Below are 26,845 nucleotides of genomic sequence, written 5' to 3'. Positions count from 1 at the left end.
GCCTCCTGTCAGCGGCGCAGAGAGCGGCCCGGGGAAGGAGTAATTGGTTAGTGTTGATCTTGTCAGGCCCGGCCCGAGGCATAAGCGATACAAGCGGGAGCTTGGGGCCTCCTGACCGCCAGGGGGCCCCCTATCGGAAAAAAAAAATTATAATTAAAAATAATTTAAAATAATAATAATATTAAATAACTTAAACAAGTGACCTGATTGAATGAAATAAAGAATACATCTATACAAGAAAATTCTGATTTTACGATCAATATATCTGCCAGCGTTCAAGTCATGCATATCAACTGCGTGCTCAATCTGCTGACAGATAACTCGCGGTCATGGACAGACACTGCATAATACTCAAGGTTAAGTTGGAAGGGACATATATAAGCATGTCATCTAAAAGGACGTATCTCTCTGGTGCCCAAAAACGGAAAAAGAAAAGGACAGAAGATGACAAAAAAGAGCAAGATAAAGGTATGATTGCATGATTATTTAAAATATGTTTTGAACTCATTTGAGGGAGGAGCAGCTCAAGCTATCATAGGAGTTAGCTAGCTAGCTAGCGAGTTAATGTCATCTTATATTTGACATCACATGAGCTATATTCATCAACAGTGTATGTATCTCATTAATATACATTTATCTAGGTGTTCATGTCAACGATATTGGCAGTGTTTAGGATGTTCAATCAAACATGTACTGCTAGCTCTTGCCAGGCTTAATCTAACGTTAGCTCGCTGACTGAGGTGGACATTAGCACTAGTAGCTAGCTACATGAAAACAGTACTGTTTTATAAATGTGACATAGTGGTGAGTCTGACAGCGACTAAGTGCAGAGTCTTAGTCCGTGAGATATCGGTTTATATTGGAGGAAACAGCCAAAGGTGAACTTAACCTTCTAGGTGTAAGGGATGCAAGCTAGCATTGCTGTGCTTGTGCACGTTAGTAAAAGTGACATCTCAGCCAAAGATGGAGCACAATGTGCGCTCTGCTCTAAGATCTTTGTTGAGAGATGGCCTATTGGTCTTCATGAGAAAACACCATGTTGAAGTGAGGAGACGTCTGTGATAAAAATATACTTATATTGTATTAATATTATATTTAGGATGTTAAGTGTTCACCACATTGCAATTAGGCTGTGCCTTATTTTGCCTCACTAGAATAGGAATGGTTAGGTGTGGAATTGTTTGTTGATGAGTGTAAGTAATGATGGCAAAATAAACTCATTTTTCATAAACTCACTATCAACTATGCACTTTTGCAATGTTATTTTTTCAGGAACACTGTTGAAGTATTTTGGAGCACAACCAACTGTACCTGCCCCCGATGTGTCATTAAGTGTCAGTGCCTCCACAGCTGATGATACAGCAGGTGAGGTTTTTCTTGATGGCAAATGGCTACATAGTCTTTTAATATGACATGACACATTTAAAAAAAAATAATTACATTTTTTTTATTTGTTGATTTATTTATTTTATCTTTGCAGGTTCACCCCCAGCAGACTTACAGTCACCTGAAAGTGAGGAAGAACTTTTACCCATTGAGGAACAGTTACCAGCATTGACAGTCACTGATACACTGACTTCAACCTCTGCCGGCATAACAGGTCAGTTAATCTAACAGTTTTTGTTTTATGTTGCCTTACTTAACTGTGAAATATCTTGTGTTATGTTATGATTCTATTTTTGTATCTAATGTCCCTACAGGTCCTTCTACAGCATCCACTGCTATGGATGTCCCATCCACTCCCTCAACAAGCACCAGCTATCAAGGTGGATCAACAGCTCCTCCAATTGACCCAGCTGAATGGTCAGCATTCCTGTCTGACTCAGAAAGGACTGATCTGGTAAGAAGAGGGCCAGTGCAAATTAGTGACACCTTCACCTTCCCCAAAAAATCTAATGGTCGAAGCTTTCATTACCATTATACGTGTAGACAATTAGTTAATGGGGTTTAAAAGGTTAATTGAATACTGAGTCACTTTCATTATTTAATCTATGTATCTATGTAACGTTCTATTTTTTATTATATTCATGCTTGTCTATTTTGGTTTTATTTTGTAATTGGAAATTGCTAACTTAATACGCATTTGCACAGTTGCAAATTATGTATTTAATATGTTTGTGATCGTTTGTTTGGAATACAGAGGCACTATCATTATTTATTTTTTATTTTTTAATGTTATTTTTGATAATACCAATGTTTGTGTATTTTGATTTCAGTTTAAGATTGCACATTTACAAATCTGTTGAAATTAAACTGATACTTTAAAAAAAAATACAAATGCTGTTGTATTTAATTATTTTACAATTTAACTTCAGTAAACCACACTTGATGCTCTACTTTGAATATGAAAGTTTAAAATAAATCTGTGATCTAAGTGCCCTCTAAGGTTAAAAGGTGACTGTTTTGGTGTAAATAATGACTATAATAATACAGGGGTCTATCAAGGGACAAAAGTCTAGAATATTTTTGGCATGAGAGCAACTGAATGAGCCTTCCAGGCCCAAGAGGTCAAGGGGCACTGAAGCCCAAGCCTAAGTCACCATCTCAATAAGTCAAAAAGCAAAATGCTATGAATATGCTTAAATTTAGGTATTTCCCTTCTCCAGCTGGCCATATAAAAAATACAGGAAATCACATCTACGTAATTCAGTATTAATACAATTGATAATGTCAATTAATTCATTGTCAAATCATTGTAGTGTGACATTTTTGTCAATAATCGTCGAGCGCAAATGACTCCGCTAGGTGGGAGGGGGGGCCCCAATATCAAATTCTGCTTAGGGCCCCCGAAAGGCTTGGGCCGGCCCTGGATCTTGTGATATACACAGAACAATGATATCGATTAGGTGCTAATAAATCCCGTCCTGCAAGTGTTGCTTGTGCAGCAGGGGGGGGGGGGGGGGGGGGGGGTGGACCAAGTGACTGATCGCTTTAACGTCCCGGAGATGGAGAATGCTGAGGGAGAGGTAATAAAGAGCCCCCGGTGTGAATATGAGCGAGGGGGTCGGGGAGTCTCTTCCTGTTGCCTGATTCTCTATAGATTTTCCATTTGTTTAAGAAGCACGTATCATATGCAGGAAATACAACATTAGCTACTGTCACTGGAAACGTGAGTGATGGCTTCCTCACCTCCGCCGTGGGGCCTTTAATCAACTGGAATCAATCACCTCCTTAAAGCTACGATACCATTTCACGAGCGGGTTTATTAACACCTATAGTAGACATAACTGATGCTGCCAGTTAACTAAGTAATGAACATACATGTAATTATATTGCCTTCGCATGATCCATCATTGATCCTTGGACAGTTTGAGTGCGAGCAAAATACAACACTGTCAAATTATCGGCACTGACTATGTGCTGGAGGACACAGACAATAGACTGTAGTTGAAGCTCTATAGAAAGATATTGACTCATTGGTCTTATAGCTGAGTGCTTTCGCCAGGGTCACCCACTAATCTGCCATCAATTCATTAGCGAAGGCGAATTACCATGGAGGATGCAAACTGCACAAGGAGAAAAATATGTATTTTAAAGTATGAAATTCAATCGAAAAGCTGCAGACGATCCTCCTCTCAACTCTGCATCCGTTCTTCTCCACAACAAACGGACAAATCGATGGCTTTTACTTACAGGACGGGGACGATGTGACATGAATTACGTGTCATCGGATGAGTTTCTATTATGATTCTAATGTAATCCACTGGGCACTCAGGAATTGATCCGTCAGTCGCGCTCCGATCGATTCAATCTGCTGTGGAACTCTCCGTCAGTTTGACTCGGCGGGTTATTCATGTCCAGTGTAAAGTGTTTAAACGAATGTATTAACATTAATAACCATTAAAAACCACGACACACTGCAAAATGAATGACCTGCGGTGATCATCGCTGGAGTCGACGAGAAACCAAGAGGCTAAATAATTAGTTAATAAGAAGTTTCCTGAGGCCTTATCCACGGCTCCATGTTCCTTTTTCATCTCTAAACTGACTCTTCCCTCACATGAGTTTTCCATGTTCCTCTGTTTGTTTCTGATCCTTTCATATTCAAATAAAACTGCACTTTTTCACACTCTTCCTCTTTTTTGATTTCCCTTCCACATGAATAAATCAACCCGTGTTTGAACTTGAAATAGCTGCTCTGCTATTCTTACTCTTCGGTTGACTTGTGTGATCTTGAAACCAAGTGGGCGGTGCCTGAGGGCAGCAGAGGGCCTTGAGGCAAAGTGAGGAGAACAAAGCGGATGATGAATAAGTGAAAAGGTGTGAGAGGACCTTGTTCTGTCGATTTGACGGCTGCCATGACATCTCTTTGTCTTTTTTTTATATTTTCTAAACATGGTTTCCACTTCAAGGAGTTTGTTCAGCTACCGGATCGTGGAACAACTCGTCTTTTGAACCATATCGTTTGTGTAGATATCACGATCATTATGGCATCTGCTGTGTCACATGAGGTGGCCCAATCGTCTTTTTCCCTCGATTTTGATATATTGTTCAGCAGATATCAGCAGATATTTATTGTGAAGCAGCTGCAAGTGGTGCCCTTGAGCAAGGCAGCGTACATCTCGGATGTCCCCTAGGCTGAGCAGATGTACGTCTGTGGGTCAAAGGTTAAGTGACGTCTGCGGGAGGCTGCAATTGATCCAAATCAAGCCCATGGGGAAAGGAAATGCATGGATTATGTTCCCATTACAGTAAAAGTGTTCTTCTTATATTTTCATATATTGTGCATGTGTGTTGCTGCTGTAACACAGGAAGCTCTATGGGATCACTTCATCTATCAGAACAGAATTCAAGATGACGAAACTGACGTTTTAATCTCAGGGAATGAATTAACTTGAAACTTTTAAACATCCCAAATAACTGCTTAGAAAATGCTAAATCTATAATAAGCCATAATAAGTGTTGCTCTCTCACACACAGTTCACGGATGAGCTCTGCAGCAGTTGAGATGTTGTCACAGATTTAACCTGCTCGCTGATTGCGATCGAGTTGTTGTGACCGTCCTCGCAGTTTGCTGTAAATCGAGAGTTATAATTGGTTGATTATGGGGGGTTATCGTGCGCACAGTGGTATGACGTCACACCCTGAGGCGTAGCATCCCGAGCCTCAGTTTCTGATGTGGACTCAGACGAGTCCGGACCAGACGCTGTTGATGTTCAGGCTTTACGCGCGTGGAACGTATTTTTTCCAGCCTTTGGAGGATTTACAACAGAAAAACGTGAATTCCTTCATCAAGTTAAACTGATCTGGCTCATGACGGTTTCTCTCATACTTTACAATCTGCGGCTGTAAAGTTTAGTCCTGCGTCTCCCCGAGGGGGCTGATGGGAGCGGAGAGAGGAGGGAATGCTCCATCTGCGCGCTACTGGTGTTTTCCTCCAAAACCCCTGATCCTGGCTGATTTGCGCGCTGTGGTTTCAGCGGCTGGACTCGGCTGCCGGATCGTCCCTGTTGGATCTACAGGATGCAGCTTCACTTCAACCCACAGCTCGAGCAACCGACGTGGATCTGTGTGACATATTCTTCTTGACATTTCGAGATAATCCTCGGATCAACCCTGTTCAAGCCCACTTTCCAAACCACCCTTTGGCGCAATGATTTTAACAACTTTCGCCATCTTATTGTTCTTCCTGGGTAAGTAACGACGTCATCTGTTGAATTCTACAATGTTCAGGGTGTGATATGTTTGATGGTTATAATAATCCGGTTTAATAAGCGCAGCAAACAGTGGCAGTGAGAAGAAAACGCATCCTCTGCCGTGCGTAAAACTGCTGCGTTTTCTTTGCTTTGACTGATCATCCCGGGTCCGGAAAGTTTTTATGAACCCTAAAAATGAAGTTCCATCGATTGGATTATTGATGATTGAGGGATTGAAAGTGTAGTCGCGCGCACGGATCTTTACTAACGCACTTCTTGTGACTACCAGACTCGGTGGTCACCTTGAAGGGCGACGGCGGCGCAGCCTCCCGGAGCGCGCGCCTGGACTGCGTGCGGGCCAGCGAGCAGTGTCTGAAGGAGTACTCCTGCAGCACCAAATACCGGACGATGAGGCAGTGTGTGGCGGGCAGGGAGAGCAACTTCAGCGCGGTCTCCGGTCTGGAAGCGCAGGGCGAGTGCCGCAACGCCATTGACGCCATGAAGCAGAGCCCCCTGAACAACTGCAGGTGCAGGAGAGGCATGAAGAAGGAGAAGAACTGCCTCCGGATCTTCTGGAGCATTTTTCAGAGCCTACAGGGTAATGCAATGATTCAGAGAAAAGCCATTAACCTCTATGTGAATTGGTTTAAAAAGTAGTCAAATGACTTTCCTTTGTCTAAAAAGAATCCATCACAAATATAAAGGACTGCATTTAAAATGTTACAATACAAGAAGACATACATTAGCATTAAAGTCTTTATTGTGCAGGCAAAATATCCCTTTCAGTCATTCATGCTAGGGATTCTTTTTTAAAGATTCATTAATGTGTGTTGAGCATCATTCCAGCTATTTGAGTAGTTAAAATCATGCATTTTCATAATCTCAATCTCATAAATTCATAAACAATCACATCTGAGTGCAGAGAGAGCAGCTTAAAGGGAAAACTCTCAAAAGAGAAGGACGTCAGATTTCTACTCAAATACATTATTTATAACCCTTCACCACGTTTAACCCTGAACCCACTGAAGTGTAAATATTAGTCACGTTGCACATGAGCAGGTCTGCTTATAAAATCAAGCAGGAACAAATACATGTCCAGCACCATCTCCATGGTGCCAGAGGTTTATGGCACCGCCACACGTACCACGATAAGAACCCGATCTCACTCGTTGGAAAGTGCACAGGTTCCTGCATACAACATAAGAGCTCCTGTATTAGCTGTGAGTAATTAAAGGGGGATTAGTCAATTAGTCAATAAGGGTAATTGATTTCATAATGTTAGAGAGGATCAGATAACGTCCACCTGCACCACATGACTATCATTCTGTTTCCCCCCCATGCAGGTAACGATTTGCTGGAATATTCTCCATATGAACCAGTCAACAGCCGCCTGTCAGACATCTTCCGGCTGGCGCCCATCATCGCCGGTGAGAAGCTGTTTCTTTTTTTTTAACATTGCTGCCACTCCTCAGGTTTAAGTTTAGACACTGTGTGAAAAGTTAAGTCACTCCACACACAGCCATTATTTTCCTGTTATGCTTCAAACCCCAAGTCGTCCACATCACTGTGCAAAATAAATCTGTCACAGTTTGACAACCCGCTCTTTTCTGTTGCCGTCTGGTTTCAGGCTGCAGCTTTCAACGCCCTTTATCCATCACAAAAGCTTTTATCTGTCACTGTGACCCACCGTACACAAAGCAGAGTCATTAAGTGTGTTTCGCTTTCGAGGCTCTCGGAGCGATTAGAGGTCTGCATGTGTCCCAGCCTCCCTCAGAGCACGGAGGCTGGAGGTAGCAGTTACAGTATGAGCTGGTTTTTAATGAATCTGCCTTTTAGAGGTGAGGGTGTGTTGTTTGAGACGTGGGAGACGTCCAGGGCTGAATGCATGGATTTAAAAAAAAAAAAGAAAAGCAATGGAAAGGAATGTCCTCAGACGTCAGTGGAGTGCAGGTGAAGTGGGAGCACACATAGGCCCATGTTCGATCTGCAGGGATCAGACACACACAGAGGAGCAATTCACCACATGTCTGTGTTCAATGGCACCAATAAAAGCTCTGTGTCTGTGTGTGTGTGTGTGTGTCTGCTTGTGTGTGTCTCTCTCTCTCTCTCTCTCGCTGGCACTCGTCAATGTTGAGGACGTCTGCTGCACTGGCCAGCTACTATTTCAGTGTAGGAAAAAAAATGGTTATTTGATTCTCTCTCTCCCTCTCTTCCTCCCTTTCTTTCTGCCTCCCTCCCTCCCTCCCTCCCTCCCTCGCTGTGTGATTGAATCCACTTAGCGTACCACTGTGGCCCCTGCTCCACGTGCAATGACATAATGGTTGACTGTATTTTCAAAACGGAGGGTAAAGAAAAAGTTATTGCAACCTGATTTCCCCGCCCTGATCTAGCAATGTGAGACGAAGACGAATTGCAGGGGAGGATTTGTGAGGCTTTCGGATTATGGCTCTTGAAGTACAATAAGACAGCGATTATTAAAAAGGCCCAGAAGAATAAGACGGAGCGCCCGGAATCTAAAGAAATCCCAGTAAAAAAAGATCAGCTGATAAAACACTCATCTACCACAGCCAGTGACTCACATTATGTGCACCTCGTGGTTTTAATCATTATAAAAGGTGGCGTTAGTGTAAGACATCCCCTACTTTAAGGAAACATACGGTTTAATGTATAGAAGCGTGTAAGCAGCCAAAGGCGCTTCTGAAAATAAATAAATCACTTAATGGGTTAGATATAAGAAATCCATTTGCCATAAGTGACCTCATTCCCGTGTGAGACTAAGCCCGGCCTCAGGCAGTGGGCTGCGTGGAATAATGCTCATGTGAGCCGGGATAGAATCATCTGAGTCTCCTGTGTTAACTGCTAAGACGTGATGATCACTGCAATGATTAACCAATCCAGGTTATTAGACCTACTTATTAGATTTTCTTTACCCCCAATTGACTTCTCGTAAATTATGATGAAACTGAAAGATATCTCGCAACAAGAAATCAAGATTGAAGCATCCGCAGCTCAGAGAGACTCACAACGACAGTGTTAACCATATAGAGTGGATATAAAGATGGATGATGCAGCTCCGCTTCCTCCTGTTGCAGTGGAATGAAGCTGAAATATCACAGACACGTGACACGTTGATGTTCATGTGTCCAATCACTGCACAGAAATGTAACTGGCCAATCGTGAGTTAGTCTCAGGTCAATCACGTGACGTTGCTCGCTGAAAGAGAAGAATTTATTTCACGTGCACTTGGACTTTTTAGGTTGTTAACATGGAGGAGGTGGAGTTTATGACCTATACTGCAGCCAGTCACCAGGGGGCGATTGAGATGATTTAGCTTAAACGGTTAAAGAACTATCAAGTCGTCTTTCTTTAGGTGAATGCTGTTTTCATATATAGTCCGTGGTACAATGTGAAATGTTTACCATGTTCACAATCTTGACTTTGCTTTCAGTCATTTCTAAGAATCCTAAGTGATGCATGGATGCCTATCACCCCAGTACTGAAAGCCACGGAGCCCTGACATTAGCATGGCTACTCGGTTTCCCACTCCTCATGCAGGCCCCACTTTGTTTTGAGCTCCACCTTCACAGACTCACATTTCTTTATTTATGGCTCCAACTAAAGCCGCTCGCTTATGAGGTATTTATATCCTCATCAATACCAAACCTGAAGATCGTGACTCCCGGAACATGGTCTCCAGCTGGAGCTGATATTCAATTCTGCATCTTTTATAGATCAGTGAACCACATGCATCACAATGCTGCTGTGCAGACTAGGGGGAGAAAGATGGGAAGACAGTAGCCTCTGTACCACACACACACTCCTTGTTTACGCCTTTAATAATTCTTTACTGCAGCACCGGGGGGGCAACAAGCAAAACTCGAGATCATCACTAAATCATACTGCTCCACACACAACATGGGATTGTAACCGAGGTACCTGCAGCCTCGTGTTTATACTCTTCACAATCCTGCAGCTGAAGTTTAGGTAGCAGGGTTGTTGCAGAATGTATTTGCTTGTACATCACATTCTCAACTCATAATTATAAGCAACTTTGTTTTTGATTTTCAAGACGTGATGTACTGATTCTCCTTCTTCAGAGCGAGTCTGGCACCACTGGTATGAGGACTGATTAGATCACAAGAGGATATTTTGGGGGGAGGAGCACATACTGTACATAAGAATGAGCAAGGAAGTAAAATCCACCGTTTCCTTCTGTAGGTTCTCAATGCTTTACTCTGAAAAGGACAAAAATCGGTTTATATCTTATTTGAAAGTGAGGAATATGTGAAATCTTTTATTTTATTTTATTTCAGTTCTTGTGTAATGCAGCAATTCCTCTACACATATACTAAATTGGAACATATTTCCTAAAATGTTTTCAGTATCAAACTCAATTTACATGGACACAGCCACGCTCACCAGGACCCGCACTGGTTCACCACTGAGCCCAGTATCCCGCCCCTCTCCTCCCATAACCATCCTCTCAGCTCATCACCAGTCTCACAGAGAATCGAGTTCGGGGTGATTCTTTTTCCCATCGCAAAAGATCTCAAGAACAATTCCGTGGGTCTCGCCGCCTGAAGCAACAGATTAATCCTCAGCAGTCTTTGTCCTGTCGCCTCGGGCCGGGTCGCCTCTGTCGGCTGCTCAGACACGAGCAGACAAACCGCAGCTGAACATCACAGTTCGTCGGTTGAAGAAAATGTTTAAATCTGCTGAGCCCCTGCACACAAGACTGCTCTCAGTCATATCAGCAGCTCATCTCCAGGCATTTCCTTTCCCACGCGTCGCCTTTGTTTTTGCTCGGCCCGTCTGCAACCGCGGAATAAAGCAATTTATTCCAACCGAGTTAACCAGAGGAAGCTCGGCGGCCGATAATAAGACACAAGCCGAGGGTTGGAAATTCACTTAAATGCTTCGTAATCAAATGTTCGAAAAGTTGAGGATTCGCCGGCAGGAAGTGAAAGAGACAAAACTTCATTGTATTTGGTGGCAAACGTTCTGGATTTCAGAGTTTTACTTTCACAATATAAAGTATATCGGAAAAGTGGTAGACACAGTTATACTAGCGTTTATACAATAAATATAAAGTAATTCAACCTTCAACGTGACACGTGACCTTTAAAGTGTTGAGGTGAGGAGGTTGGGGTTTGTAGGACAAAACAAGCAGAAAGAGGACGGTGGATTTAATTCACCACAATCAGACTCACGGTTCAGTTGGTAGTTGATAGAAGTACAAATCCATATTCAGATAACAAACAAACAGAGGAGCCTGAACTCAGGTGAGACACATGGCAGCAGGCGGCCATCACAGGAACAGGAAAACCAGGCAGGAAGTAGAGGGAAGGAACACAGGGAAAAAAGCTTCAAAGTAAAACAGGAACCGACAAATCTAAAAGACTAAACACAAGAAGGTTACAAGAATAAAACCCAAACCTAATATCAACATTCAAATATGAGAGCAACATCATCGACCTATAAACAGTACAAACAATACAAACAACGATATAAACATATAAACAATGTCGATATAGAAAGAAGACTACAATTACAATTAGGATTACAATTTAAAGCTAAAGACATTCTTTATTATTGGAATTCTTAAATTTCTTAAAATCAAAATCGAATCAGATTTTTTAATTTGTTTTGATCTAAGACAAATTTCTGTGGCACAACATCAATTCAGTCACTTTACAGCCGATAAAAGAAAACTGTGAAAATCAACCTGTGATTTATCTGTGATCCTCACAAAGTTGAGTGCAGCCGATGGCTTAGCCACGATGACAAGTTGGGGGGGGGGGAGCCAAGTGGATACGCCACCATGAGCGATGATGCAGGCTCCGGCTAATCACAGCTTTGAGATGGAAAATGAAACGCTGCATGCTGCAGGTGACATGCAGGAGGAATTAAATCATTGGATGTGACCCCGAACACACACACGCTGCACCCACACAAACAAACGCACACACACAAGCACATAATCACTCCGGCTGCGATGTGACACGTGCATTAGGGCTAAATGGAAAGCTTCATACATGCAAATCATCCAGTACCTTTAAATTATCATACATTAGCAGTGACATGTAATCCTGGAAGGTTTTCTCACCCAAAGTACAGGAGGGTTAATAGACATGTTCAGTAATGTGTAAAAGTCTGTTTGATTTACATAAACATGTAAATGTACATCGATTAAAATCCAGTTTTCTGAGAATAATTTGTTAAATATATTCTCCTTAATGGTGGGGAAGTATGTTCATTTATATACATTTATAGATTGTAAATGTGCTAATTAGATTATACATATAATTTTACACACAAAGTTGTTCTGAACAATGAAGAAAATCCATTAAGTAATAATAATGATAATTGCGGATGGGGAGAAAGCTAATTTACATGTCGGGAAAGTTTTATATTTAATTTGGATTCAAGACAAAGTCCCCCCCCCCCCCCCCCCCCCAACTCCTGCATGGCATCAATAGGTGCATCCACTGGGATTGCACTTGAATTTCCTCATCTCCCTCCTGTGTCCTGCAGGCACAGTAGCTCCATATGTCATATTACTTTACCTCATTCACAACCACCGAGTCCTATCTGACAGCAGAGATGTTATTGCATGATGCCCCCCCCCCCCCCCAACCTGAAACTTTTAAAGGGAGTTGGTGGCTTGCAAATTGTGAAAAATCAAACATCTGAGCAACTTTCATTCGTCGCAATTGCTAAATATTCTAATCTCCCGTCGTCGCTGCCTCGACCACACGAGTCCCTCGGTTCTGCAGCAGCGTCCTCGCACAGAGTCGTGTGTTAAAACTCCAGCAATGCTTTTAAAGTCAACGCAGGACGAATGGCTGTCTGGAGGATTAAATGGAGGGATGGAATAACCGGAGCAGTTGGAGCTAAGTAAGATTTAGCTAATTACACGGGTGCACTTAATAAATGGGTCTCGGGTCTGGTCATAAATTCGAAAACACCGGCGTGGATTTAGTGACGCTGGCAGGACGCCTAGTAGATGAAGGAGACGGCTCTGACCACTGCTGTTTTCCTTCTTTTTGTAAGGGGACGACAAAGAGGGCAGGCACTAAGTGGAGGGATTAAATAAAGCAGTGATACATGGCGAAGGACTTTTAATTTGGACAGCTATGCCGACAGTAAACGGGGGCTGGGTAATGGTTTTAAGTTTCCGGGCGAGGGAGAACATGAAGGGGAATCAGGTCTAAAGGGAGATGAGGGGGCTGGAAAACACGATATGTGAAATGTAGATAATAGAGGCCTCCACACTTCAGACTGGACTTGAGCCTCAGGATCTGTTTGGAGCATTGCTGAGTAAAACATCGTCTGCGTAGAGTCGGTGGCTTGTTTGTACTTGGAAAACATTATTAATTATTAAGCAAATTTGGAAATGATATGTTGTTATCAAACCCTAATGACACAAACATTTTGTGTTGAAATTTATAACTTGAGAAAAACATTCTTCCACATAAATAACTATAAATATGACGAAAACACAAATACAACCAAATATATTCACTATAAGAAATAAACATGATATCACATCTCTGCATCGATTATTGTGGAAAATAAAAGCTTTCACATCGGTGCATATCGGCAACTAGAAAGGCAGATACCAATATGTACCTCAAAAGCTTATTTACTTGTTGCCTCTACATCTCCATTCAGCAGCCGCCTGAGGTTAAGTTAGTGGATCACACTGGAGCACTTCATATAAGTGTAATCTGCTTTTCCTATAGTCGTGGAACACAGGCCAAGAAGAAACGAGTGGCCTGAGCGACTTCTCGTCAGAACCTTGTTATCCAGAGCTGCTGCAGTGGAACTAAACCCTCAGGAGTCGAGAGGTTTTAGGACCGCCTCTGACCTCACTGCCCTCTGTGCTAAACGGTGGCTTCACTCCAGGAAGTTTTATTGCTCTTATTTATTCCACATCCCGCTCAAAAAGAGGATTAATTTGTCTGAGAACGATTGTCAAAGAAGTGAGGGGGCTGCAGAATCCGATGTGGATGTCCCTGAGACACGAGAACCACTGCATCTGTTTTTCTAACATGTTCTCTCAGCTTCATTCTCCCCAGACATAAAAGCACTTCTGCAGAATTGTTTGCTTTTGTGACTTAAAGTACTTCAATCTCTTTTACGGGCTGAAATGTCATTTATTCACTAGTCAACTGAAAAACGATCAACTGATGAACTTTGATCAACCATCAACAATCGTTTCCAAGCAGAACAGCCAAGAAAATACAATCACATGTCATTCGTTCTTTAAAAAAATCCAAGACCAACGGATTCTTCTCCAGCACAGATACATCCATGTGTACTAATTCTTTCACATAGTTACTCATTAATCTATTAAAACTTTAAATCCACCACTAACACCCAAACCCCAACCCCCCCCCCCCCCCTTCAGGGTTTTATAAAACCCATAGAATTATTTTTCTCACTTTCACCAGTGAGCAGCCCCCAGGACACGATCATTTACCTCTTGTCTGGGATCTTTAGTATCAACCTGTTAGAGGTCATAGGGTCGGATCCCTAGACCGGCTTGTTACCAGGTCTGCGCCAGTGACAGCGCGGTGGCCTCGCCCGGGGGGGGTGCAACCCAAGACGTCTGAGGGAGATTTGTTTTCCTTAAGCTCCACTGGCCTTTTAACAGGAAATGATGTCAGGTTACAGATCACCTTTTTTTGGCTGGTGGGCTTTGTGTGTAAATCAAATGAGAGGCTTTGCGTTATTTAGTTGAAACTTTAGGACTTTAAGAGGATTATAGAAACAAACAGATCATGCAACACAAATTTATACAAATTGCACATACGCACAGACCATAGAATGTTTATAAATAAGATGAACGACATGGCAGCTTCTCAAAAGTGAAGCCTGGTTTGCAGTAAGGGTCATTGATCCGGCTTCCTCCATGTTAGTGGACGGGACATGGACAGAACTTAAAAGGTCCAAACACACATAAATTATAATTCTGTGTCGTCCACCTTTACAAACAGTCCACGGCACAGACGACTATGAACAACAACCTTCACCACGACCCTGTTTATGTAACTGGTGATGTCATTTTGAATTCATGGCTCTGAATCACATTTGTGATTTGTCGCAGTTTTCCGACATGATGCTCTTCACGTGCTCTTGGGGCGTATTTGCTGAAATTTGCTCCGTCACCAACCTCCCGATGAATAAGAAGATAGATATGAAAGATGGTTTGTGCCGAAGCGATTCCCCAGAAGGAGAAAGTAGGACCACACAATTAGCTGATTAAATGCAAAAGTGCCCTTGAAAAGTATTTTTCCTGCCAAGCGGGTGTCGGTGATGTCACACTCCTGACCTACAGCTCCAAACCTTCTATCTCTCAGCCTCATAACCACACACAAACAAAGCCACGTTGTAACCCAGATCCCTCAGAGTATGAGTTAATAAAGCCAAGTTTAGCATTCTGAGGTGAATCTGTCACACCTATGGCCCAAAAAGCCACAAACGGCCACTGCAGGATCACAGCCCACATCTCCAGGCACTTGTCAGATGTAAGTAATGGCTTTTGTAATATGTGATTAACCCAAGGTTCAGGAATGAATTCAGATTTAATCAGGGCTCATTCTGCGGTGCATGAAAAAGCGCAGTGAACTTCAATTCCACCTCAAAAGGCAGAATTACAGAATTCATTCTTCCATGCCGCGGCCGAGGATACAGTTTGTTTTGCCGTGCGGGGAGTCAGTGGAGCGGGAAGGACTTTAACTACAACAAATGAGAAAATGAGATGTGAGCGTCATTAAGTCGGCTGCAGGGCACTTTTGTTCCGATTGGGAGGAAACGGGAATGGAAGTAAAGATGGCTGGTTTGGTTCAGGGAGCTGGGGGGAAGCGAAATGAGCGACTCTGCAGGTGTCTGTGTTGGATTTTCAAGAAACTACATTTCTGTGTCTGCTCTGAGATACAAGAACAGCAGCAGACGCACAAATACCAACAACATGCATCCATGTGATACACTCTTTTGTCTATATTGAAGAGACACATAGGACTTGATCTCGAGGAGCTAATGAAGTCTGAGAGAAGAATCTGATATGAGGATTTAAATGTGAAGCAAAGCAACTGCAACAACAAATTAGCAATAATTTAAGATATTTCCCTGTAAAATTGTATTTCTGTATCCACACAATTTGTATGATAATTCAAAAAGGCTTGTACATCTAACACTGTTGATGAATTAGCTATTTCGTTCAAAGTAACTTTTCAACTACATTCTGAGAATTTGGTTTTAAATAACTAAAAATATCTCAAAGACCATTTTCAAGTGGTATGTCTGGGATGAATATTCACTTCCCATCATTTTGGATTATTTAATGTCAATATTGACACAACACTGAGGCTAAAGTCCCCCCCGTATAGGACGCAGGTTCGATTCCGACATGGCCCTTTGCCACGTGTCTTCACCAACTGAGTCTGCCGATGAAATGTCCCTAAATATAGCAAAAGTCATATTTCCAGAGATATAAAGAAGCTTCCTTAGAAATGTGGATTTGAATGGAGTTGTGTAATTTCCACGAAGGTGACGTTTTTTAAATGGATGCAAAATAATGGATGGAAAAAGTCTGTGACACATCCAGAGGTGAAGAAACCAGGTAACACGCTGGAAATGATCCTGATAACGAGGATGACTGTAGAAAATCCCCTTGAATTCCAATACAGGACAATATTTCCCTCATGATCCCTCTTGTTTTCTTTGTGTGTTGGACAAGCAAGTATCTCCTGCGTCCTGACACCTGCCGTCTCTCCTCTCTCTCTCTCTCTCAGCCGAGCCTGCATCCACGAAGGAGAACAACTGCCTGAACGCTGCCAAAGCCTGTAACCTGAACGACACGTGTAAGAAGTACCGCTCGGCGTACATCAACCCCTGCACCAGCAGGGTGTCTGCCTCCGAGGCGTGCAACAAGCGCAAGTGCCACAAGGCCCTCCGACAGTTCTTTGACAAGGTAATCAAGCAGCGAGTTACTCCAAGCTTCTTTTTTTCTGAGTGGGATTTTGTGGTTTTCGACGCCAACACAAGCCGTGACAATGATGTGTTTAAAGTGTAATTTCACATTTAGTTGCACAACAGGATCTTGATAAACAGGAGCTGGTCTTGGAAGGTGAAAATGCTCAGGGTTGAGTTTGCCCTCCAGGGAATAACGGGCACCGGAGTCAACATGTGCTCTCTCTTCTCTCTGTTTTCCCCAAAATGAAGGTTCCAGCTAAATACAGCTACGGGATGCTGTACTGCTCCTGTCCAGCAGGGGACCAGACGGCCTGCGCGGAACGCAGACGACAAACCATCGTGCCCGTCTGCTCCTACGAGGACAAAGACAAACCCAACTGTCTGTCTCTGCAGAGCTCCTGCAAGACCAACTACATCTGCAGGTAACCAAACAATGCACACACGTGCACATATTAAGGATTCTTTCTGTGTGGAGTTGGCGTGTTCTCCACATGGTTAATGGGTTTCCTCCAGGTTCCTCCCACAGTGTAAAATCATGAAGATTGGAGCGAATGGAATGTAATAACTTTGCCTCCTCTTGTCATCTTCATAGCAAATAGATAATAATTTCACATCACCTGCAGAGATTCTTATCCAAGACATGACAAGTGCAAACTGAAAACTGAGAGTTTAATTCAAGACCAGTCACTATGACCTCGGTCTTTCATTCAGTGAAGGATCTACTACTCTTTTTTCTTTCTTTCACAATTTAAACTTTAACAGAGTTGAACAGGAAACACTGATTTGTTTTCACGCGTCTTTAAATCGTTGAACCGTTTCTTATAAATGTGACAAAGCGCTTCGCTCCCGAGGAGCCCGAAATCAAATATCAGTATCAGGGGTATTTTGCATTTCTATTTTGTTTTTTTGTTTTTTTCCAGGTCAAGGCTGGCAGACTTCATCAGTAACTGTCAGCCAGAAGCTCGCTCCATCTCCGGCTGTCTGCGGGAGAACTACGCTGATTGTCTGCTGTCGTACTCAGGACTCATCGGTGAGTGATTCCCTCGGAAGGTTTTCACAAATGGCCTGAGAATTAGTCGCACAGCTACCGGTGCTTCTTTTGATTTGCTCCGGTGACAATCAGGGAACTCGAGGGAAACGAGGACGGAGCTGAATCAGGTTTTCAAATCATGAACACGATTTTTCCAATCCAACTTGTTTGTACTGTTTTTTTATCTTCAGTTTTTCTCACGTTTGATTGCGTGAAGCTTTCGACTGTTTAATTAAAAGCGATGAATATGGATTCTATTTGATTTTGTTTTTCCAAATCCAATAGAAAATACAAAGCTTCTGCAAATCTCAAAATAACAAAACACAACTGGACATAACAACAGTAAATAAGGAATTGATTTAACTTTCATCAACTTCTTATGGCAAAGGTAGGAAGGTGGTGCTCACAGCTGATTGGACGGGTTCACTGTGAATCTTTTGAACTGGACAGAAGGGCTGAGATGCTGTGTTGTGATTTGCTGTTGTGTTTGCACTTGAAGGCCTCCGTAGATTCTTCCTCTATAACTGCACAGAATACACAGCATGTTCCTTTAAAGCACAGAGAGGATTTACCTGTGTAGTCACCAGGGCCGGATCCCAGACCAGGAAGGCACAGGGCCCAGCTGAAATTGGCCCCTGAAGTGCCTTCTCCTGTCAGTAGTCTTTAAAGAAATAGACACTTGCTAAATCTTTACTATATTAAATGTTGTTAAGAATTTTTATTTTCTAATCTTTCTTGAAAAACCCAATGTGCTTGAATAAGTTTTGTTTATGTAAATTGTGGCCTCTTTATAGCCCCTGATTTAGAAAACTCCTTCATCCGGCACTGCTGGTCACTATAGAACCACGGCATTCATATTTCATAGAGTTCTAATTGCCTTGAATCAATTATGTCTTTTCTTTTTGTTAAGAAGCGTTGAAAACATGACAGAAATCTCATCAGGAATCTGAAATCACACACAAACTGCTCGTACTCTGTTTTTTATTATAGATTAAACTGTGGCACCGCTGATTTGTCGGTGTGTAATCCAACCCACACCCTTCCCTCACAGATGTTCAAGTAACTTTATCTTGATGTGCACCGGATTGACGAGGCAGCCAGACAGACGAGAGCACAGTCAATAACCTGCAAATCTGTGGGGAGCACACGGCGTCACAGTTCAATCCCCGTGTGCCGCGCACCGCTCACTTCCCTTTGATCAGTCCGTCCTCCACCAGCAGGTTTCATTATGTGGAGGAGGAAAAATGACGTCCCACTGAGTTTTCATAATGAGATCTGAACGCGGGGCAACAGTGACCAATCGCGAACGCAACAGGCGGACATTTTAATCTGCAGCACTTCACACACAGGTCACAGCCTCTAATGGCTCCCCCTGGTGTCGCCACGACAAAGAAACCTGTCTGTGTCCCCGCACAGCGATGGAGAGGAAGGCAGCTCTTTCATTCCGTTACATCAGGAGGACAACTTACATCAGAATGATCTTGTATAATGTTCTACATGTTGTGGAACAGACAGGAACACATATCATTTTGGAAATAATGTATAAGTCAATCATAATAACCATGTGGGGTTAAAAAACAACATCTGTAAGTATAAGAATATAATTCTCTCCAATAGCAACATAAAATAGCATGTAAAAATATTTTATCTGTTTATCAAATATTTGCCATTTTCTTCTTATAAAGAGTTTAAAACCTTAACCTTCCCTCACACGCGTAAATTAATCTTTAAACTTTAAAAAAAATAGTTGTGAGACATTTTTCGTGATAATTGTCGATATCGACTGAAGTGAAAATAATTATCTTGATATGATTTTTAGTTGTATTTCTGGGTTCTATAACCACGATGCAGTAGGTAGCTGCGTCAATGTCAAAGCAGAGGGGAGAGTCAATGGGCTCCTTATTAAAAAGGGAAGCATTGATAGAGTGATAGTTATGCATGATAACACTGCTCCTTAATGAGGCCCCTTGCAATTCAGTGCAAGTTCTATAGACTTTGTAAATGGGGTTTAAAAGGCTCCTGATCAGATTTCTAAGTGTGCACAGCCTTGAATGTGTGCGGCTGAGTCCAGACGAGTCCTGGAGGTTCCAGCTGTGACTCACTGAGGCTCTCTTCTCTTCTGTGCCGCAGGTACGGTGATGACGCCCAATTACGTGCGATCTCTTGGAATCAGCCTCTCGCCGTGGTGCGACTGCAGCAGCAGCGGGAACGGCAAACCGGACTGTGATAAATTCTCAGAGGTTTTCACCAAGAACAGATGCCTGCGTGAGTCCCCACGTTCAGGAGTTCTGTAAAGACACAGATTTCCAGCCCAGCTTTGCACCGCTGAGTTTAAACGCCTCCATGGAAGGAATAGTTTCATGTTTCAATAGTATCACCATTTCATTTAATCTTGTTCCTTCTGTGTTTCTTGCAGGTAACGCCATCCAGGCTTTTGGTAACGGCACTGATGTCGGAGTTTGGCAACCCCAACCCCCCATCCAGCCCACGGCAGCAGATCCAAGCATCAGCCGGAGAGCCAAGGAGCGGACCGCCGGGGCTCTGGACGCAGACATGACCAAACCGCATCTCGACAGGGACTCGCTATATCACATCTGCGGAACCTTACAGGTGAATCTTCATAAAATACACTTTATCTATTTAGTGGAAATGTCATCGAAATGTCATTGATTAAATATGTAGATGTGAGAGAAGGTTTGAAAACAGATTTCTCCACAATATAAAAAAAAAGCATACATGTATTTTAAGTTATTTACTTTTGCACCAAACCATTTACCAGTGTGACTTTAGGAGCCTCCAGAAAACATTACAAACAATTCATATCTAGAAATCAGCTACATTTTCATGCCAACACTGCAGTGCTGCTGGGGGGGGGGGGGGGGTATTTGTTTGCAGCTAGTGGCTGTTCCTCATGTCCACAGTTAAAAAAACACTTATAATGAATAAAATAGTATAAAAAAAATAAAGAAATTACTCATTATATTGAACATTTAAATATTTTACATTTTTTCTAGTGTGTCATATTATATATGGTGTAAAGTTAAAGTAGTAAAGTCGTAAGTCAACACTGTGACGGCATCATTGTGACGTCACAATTCCCCACATTTGCATACGACACGCCCCCTAACCACGCCAGGTAAAGTGAGAGCTGATGCTACACGTGCTGGAAGTGGTTGACCAATCGCAATAGAGTAGACCAGCTAACCAATCAGAGCAGACCAGGCTTTATCAGGAGGGGAGCCTTAAAGAGACAGGATGATAAGAGGAGCTGCAGCAGTGTTTGAGGAAAGTGATGGGTTTTCTGAACATTAGGGCATATAAACATTTTCAAGTAATAACCCAAATTTTAAATGTGGACCCTGAATCTGAGCAGAATAAATACTTTCCAACAAACATCGTTAGAAACCTGCAGAAACCTTCTGAGAGAAAGAACCCGAATCCAAATTGAGATCCGTCTGAGCGTCACACGTCAGGCTCTGTCACCTTGATGGATCACGGATGGTTTTATGATGGCGTGCACAGTCTACTACCCCCCCACCCCCGATTCTCCCCCCCCCGGGCAGAAAGTCAGGCTTTCCAAATCTGTTGTGTCAAAGCTAATAGGTTACCGCGCCACAGAAACATCATATAAGGCCCACAGAGCTAGTGTGTGTGTGTGTGTGTGTGTGTGTGTGTGTGTGTGTGTGTGTGTAAAAGAGAGAAGGAGTGCGAGTAGAAGAGAGAGAGAGAGAGAAAATAATTAGTGTTAATGAGATAGGGAAAGACTGAACTTTGTATTTACCTAAAACCTTATATAAAATAGAATATAACTTATATAATAAACATGTAAATAATGGCTGTTAGCATGAGGCTCATCCTTTTAATGAACCTCCACCCCCTGCATCTGAATACATCATACAATCACTAATTCAAATGTGTCATATACGAACTGAGTACCACTGACAGTATCTCAATAATATATAACATATAATATTAAAAAAAAATGGACGTAGACTGAGTTAGTGCCTGAAACCTGTTTTCTCTTCGATGACCAGTAGAGGGCGACTCTGCAAGAACTGGTTCAAGTCCAAGAAGAAGGCTTTCACCAATTTCTGCTTATTATCGTTTCTTACGTTTCATAAATAATTAGTTGATCTATAAACATTTGTAATATCAAATTCAATTGTAGCAAAAACGCTGACGTAAAACATTTAACATCGTAAAATGACACGTTGTGTTGGAATGTGCTGCGGCAGCTTTGTTACTCTCTGGCCTCACTAACAACACTCCAGACCTCTGCTGCTCCTCCTCGGGTAAATACCACGGGGCTATTTTTTTAAAATGAGATGATATCACAAACTTTAAGCAAGACGATCTATCATATTGGATTTTAATAGTGATAATATGATTTATCGCCGCTAGAAACCTCCTGCAGGAGGAAAGACCTCCTATAGAGCAATTAATCATTCTTCTCCACAATCCTGCGTCATGGAATCCTCTCTACTTAAAACCAATGTGTGCCCTGTTTATTATTGTTCCCCAAACCACCGTTGACTCACTTTATCATTTTCTGTGGTCCATCTCTGTATCTGCGAGTGTGTGTCTGCGAGTGTGTGTCTGCGGTTGTGTGTCTGCGAGTGTGGAAATGCCTGTGTGTGTGTTTGCGTGCGGCTGAGAGGCTTCGGAGCAGCCAGAGAAAAGTTTCAACGCATTAAATCGTCGTAACCTTGAGGCTGCACAATCCCCGGGATCTCACCGAGACAAACTTTTACACACACACTTGAGACGTGCACCAACTGGATTTGTGCACGTCTTGCTGGAGGGGTGGGGGGGGGATGTTCCTGCAGGTCAAAGTTACGGCAACCAGTGGGAACGAAGGAAATTTAAGTTTAACTTGATGATGACGACATGGAAGAAGCAGCCACCGCTGTGTGTGTTTTTTGTGTGTTTTTCTTTGCCCCATCATGAGCCACTGAGTGATCTTGAGAGACGATCACACAGAATGTAATGTAACGTTTCTCTCTGCTTTCGTTTCTTGTTGTTTTCCCTCAAGGCCCAGAAGCTGGTGTCCAATCAAACGCTGGATGCTGAGCAGTGTGTGGTGAGACTTGTTGTATTGTTGTGCGCTTCCTGTATGAGATCTAATAAAAACTTTTGAGAGGAGAATCAGACTTATATATGAGAGAGAAACATCAGTACAGACACCAAGGGCAGTTCAACATATGATCAGACATTTATCTTTACACAGATACTTTAAATCTGGATATTACTAAAAAAATGAACTAAGCTCAGTAGTTTTATACTTTGATTAGTCACAACATTATTTATTAACTATGTTTGTTTCCATTGCACTTTGTGTTGTCATTGCATCACCTTTAGATCTCTTAAGTCTGACAGAAATGCAGTTATTATCAACTTAATATTGACAATATTTCTACTTCTATGACCTTCTTATAGTTAGTTCTTGATTTCCATTGATTGAGCCGAATCTCCGATTTATGCAGGATCCCACAGAAAAATAAATAAATTATCCATATCAAAAATATCTTTGTTATTCTTCTAGTCGCTGTAACGATCTTTCCTTTCCATCCCCAGAACCATCAACTGGACGAGTCCAGCGACTCCAACGCCGTCGCCAGAAGTTCCCCGGCCGAGCTCGGCTGCCTGCACACCTCCAGTCTGCTCCTGGCTCTGGCCTTTGCTTTCACACCTCTAGTGCGAGAAGGAAGAGAGTTCTACCTTTTGTAGGAAGTGAGGCTCGACCCGGCGCTCTCATCTCCAGACGTGACTCCACTCATGAACTTTCATTTGCCAGAGAGCGGAAAACCTTTGTGTTTCTTTTGTTTGTCGTGAAGTGGAAAAGAGCGAGAGCACTGGAATCAAGAGTGGATTATACCTGAGGAGCTGATCTGCTGAAACTGAACCTGCTGCTGCTGCTGAGATATCAGCTCATTTGACTTCCCTGCCTCGTGGGAGCAGTTTGTTGACTTAAGAAAAAAAAAAAAATCTGATTTAATTTTGATCCACTTCTTTGAAATGAAATGTGAGTTTGACTGCCAACGTGCTGAACGGTGTTTTTGAGGATAAAGCGGACGAGTCTCGAGAGCGCCTGCTTCCAAAGTCCTCCTCCAAAAGGAAAACCTTGAGCTGTGAGTGTTAACACCTGGGACGACTGATCAGTGACACTCTGTGGAACCAGGTAAACATTTGACCTCATCACCCTCTGAAGGGATCGGCCCTGAGAACCCGACACGTTTCTCCTCCACATGTCGAGCGTAGAGTCGTTTTGTAGATCCATTGGATTGTCACGGTGGTTTTGTGGGAACCCATTTTGTACATACAATACGTGAAAAGTGAACTCGGGCCACAGTCTGCTGCTGGTAGGTTGTAACATATCGTCTGTAACGTTAGTTTTCGGTGACCGAGGCGTCTCTGCTTCTTCTGTGGTAGCCTCGATTTATAAAATGTGACGGGAGATACGACTTTATTGTGTAATTCTATTTTAATGGCAAAGTGCATTAATGTTATCTTAAAGGGAGTTTCCCTCCAGGGACACCAGAATTATCCGTATAAGACCGTGAGAACATTTAGAATTAATGGCTAAAAAAAGTCAAATGTGTTGTTGGAATCATTTGACTTCTTCTATTATGTTTTATTTTAGATTTTCCACCTAATTATATCCCGTTAAAGAGCGAGAGGACGGAGCTCTGACGAATCAGGGACGAGCCGAGCGACGCCCAAAGACAAAAGCCAGCTCACGTTAATTGACGGCAATTACTGCGGATGCAAACGGAGGGAATAGATGAAAACACTTACATGGTTCTCATCAACTTAATGACACTGTAATTATCAGAGAGATTCCACGAGTGTAGCTGTAATGAACACGGACGACTTGTTTTGAAACATCCTCACATTTGAAGAAACGTCTTGAATGTGCGTGTGGTTGAATCCCTGTTGACGTCCGCAGCTAAAACCGATCGAGACGATGATTTCAAAAAAGAACTGTTTGTCTGATCTGAGGTCAGATCACAGGCAGTGGAAACACGTCTCAGTGGAGGACATCTTTATGTACAGGTAGAAGTCAAATTTGGTTTTATCTGTTCAGTGTTTTGCGGAGAAAAAAAAGGTGTAATAAAAATAATGAAGAGTGACTCGTGCTGGTTTCTACAATCAACAGTGAATGATACAGTCTGTTTTTTGGGCTCATTTCTTTTCCTACGGCAACCGGGCCACCGCTCTCCTGTAGAGCAGAATTCTACGGCGGCACCTGGCAGACACACAAACACACACACACACACACACACACACACAAACACACACACACACACACGGTCCATTGTCAGTCAGAGCACATCAGTCCCGGAGTGGAGTGACACAGGCGGACAAGGACGCAGCCTATGGAGGACAGACTGGTTTGGCACCGTGATGGAGCACTTGACCTAGACGCAGAGCCGAGGATTTATTAGATGTGTCACAGAAGACCCCCCCCCCCCCCCCAAAAAATAAAGGGACAAAATATTCTCTGCATGTTATTCGTTTTATCCTGTGAACCGTTCGCTGAGTTGAGTTGAAAAACTAGAGTGCCCTGGAGCTGCATTAAGACATAAGTCAACTTTATCTTTAATATTAATTTGTTTATCGCCTATTTTAATATCATCAGTGGGAACATATGGTCTTGAAGCTGAAAACCACAGACAGAACAGAGAGGTTACATTTTTTAAAGCAACAAACACCAGCCTTACATCCACAATTTGAAATGCGACACCGATCTGATGCATTCTCTTTATCTCAAGATCATAAAAATAATATTTTAAACAGACCTGTTTTCTTGTTTGGGCTTATTGTTTGTTCCGTGTCCTTGTGTTTGTTTGTTGGAGTCAACACCTCTCGGTGGTATCTGATCGAGCTGCCGGTCCGTTCACAGACGCTACAATCGAACAGTTTAAGAGTTGTTGACTGAGGCTGCGAGGCGAGACTAGTCGTCATTAAACCTCCACAGGTTTAGTGTCCCTCTGCTGTTAAGCCCCGAGGACCAGGAGACATCGCTCCGAGACTCCACCTCCCACCAACAATACAAACCCCGGGTCCACGTGTTCACCGACACAAGAGAATCCTGATAAAACAGAGCAATCGCAGCGGCTCTGCCCGGCAGCGGCCTCGTCTAATTACTGAAACCTTGACCTCTCTGGCTCTGTTGTTTCAGCACCTCCTTGGATTTCTACTTTTCCATTAACCAGGAGAGCAGCAGCAATTTCACTTTATTACTTTCTCCTTCTATTTCGGTTTCTTTTGTTGTGTCCAAATGTCAGTAAACACTCGGTGACATCGGTTTCTTTGAGACGCCGGCCCCTCACTTCATCGCCACAGTGGTGCAAGGGCCGACCGATAAGAGATAATGATTCACGGCCTTGATTGCAAAAAAAAAACACCATAAGCTGTAAACACAGACGGTGCTGAGAACTTTTTAAATCCCTGGACGGATTAAGAACAACAGAGAGAAGTTGACCTTTCGGTGCACAGACTCTTAAATGGTCCGAAAACCATCTAGACTGTGAGGCTGCAGTCATCGGAGGACTTCAGAAGAATTTGAAGCGAAGACGTGTAGTCAGACTTGTAAACGTATTGTTGCTACTTCATATCATTAATTTTCTACATCTGCCATTTGCAAAATATGATCTAGTAACAAAGTAGAACTGTAATTTGTAAGGTTTGTTGTGATAAATCCACTAGTTTCCTTTATTATCCTCATTCATAAACACACCAAACTTAAGTCTTCAGCTTGAGATGCTTAGAAATGTCGATTCAAATGTTCTAATTAAGTTAATGACCCGCCGTTCCATGACTCACCTGCTCAGCCTGTGATGAAAAAGAGGTTTCGACATTTTTCACAAATGAAGGAACTTTGAGTCTTGGACTAATAATAAGCAGAAAGCCGTGTTCAGCACCATGGAGAGCGCCGTCTCCACAAAGGGCGGCCGGGGGTGAAAGTGAGAGTCGGACGACAGCTGTTCTCAAAGTAACGACTCCGTCACAAGAGAGAAATTACTGCCGACCACTTACTTTCTAAGTCTCTCTTCTTGTTCCCGGTCTAATCACTAATTGAACACTTTTACGCTAACAAAGAAAACTCTGAGTTCTACAGATACATTTTAAAACTGCAGCCACTTAATCCACAGAACAGGAAACGTAAGGATATGAAATAACTGCTGTTACTGTTATT

At 42.6% G+C, this 26,845-nt stretch overlaps 2 protein-coding genes across 2 annotated transcripts; both read left to right on the top strand.

Annotated features, from left to right (window-relative positions):
* Positions 1-141: 141 nt before the first annotated feature.
* LOC133975707 (uncharacterized) lies at positions 142-2,090 on the top strand. Its single transcript, XM_062413672.1, has 4 exons — positions 142-468; positions 1,273-1,365; positions 1,481-1,600; positions 1,701-2,090. Exons 1-4 carry the CDS (start codon positions 330-332, stop codon positions 1,949-1,951), a joined length of 603 nt encoding a protein of 200 aa, XP_062269656.1. The 5' UTR covers positions 142-329; the 3' UTR covers positions 1,952-2,090.
* Positions 2,091-5,139: 3,049 nt separating this feature from the next.
* Positions 5,140-24,767, top strand: gfra1b (gdnf family receptor alpha 1b). The gene is made up of 10 exons (XM_062379000.1): positions 5,140-5,633; positions 5,926-6,234; positions 6,980-7,063; positions 16,436-16,614; positions 16,866-17,038; positions 17,537-17,646; positions 19,777-19,911; positions 20,063-20,256; positions 22,679-22,726; positions 23,221-24,767. Exons 1-10 carry the CDS (start codon positions 5,594-5,596, stop codon positions 23,371-23,373), a joined length of 1,425 nt encoding a protein of 474 aa, XP_062234984.1. The 5' UTR covers positions 5,140-5,593; the 3' UTR covers positions 23,374-24,767.
* The last annotated feature ends 2,078 nt before the right edge of the window (positions 24,768-26,845 follow it).

Source organism: Platichthys flesus, chromosome 20 (assembly GCF_949316205.1).
Source record: "Platichthys flesus chromosome 20, fPlaFle2.1, whole genome shotgun sequence".
In the NCBI taxonomy this organism is placed as follows: Eukaryota; Metazoa; Chordata; class Actinopteri; order Pleuronectiformes; family Pleuronectidae; genus Platichthys; species Platichthys flesus.
This window is presented reverse-complemented; position numbering and strand designations above follow the sequence as displayed.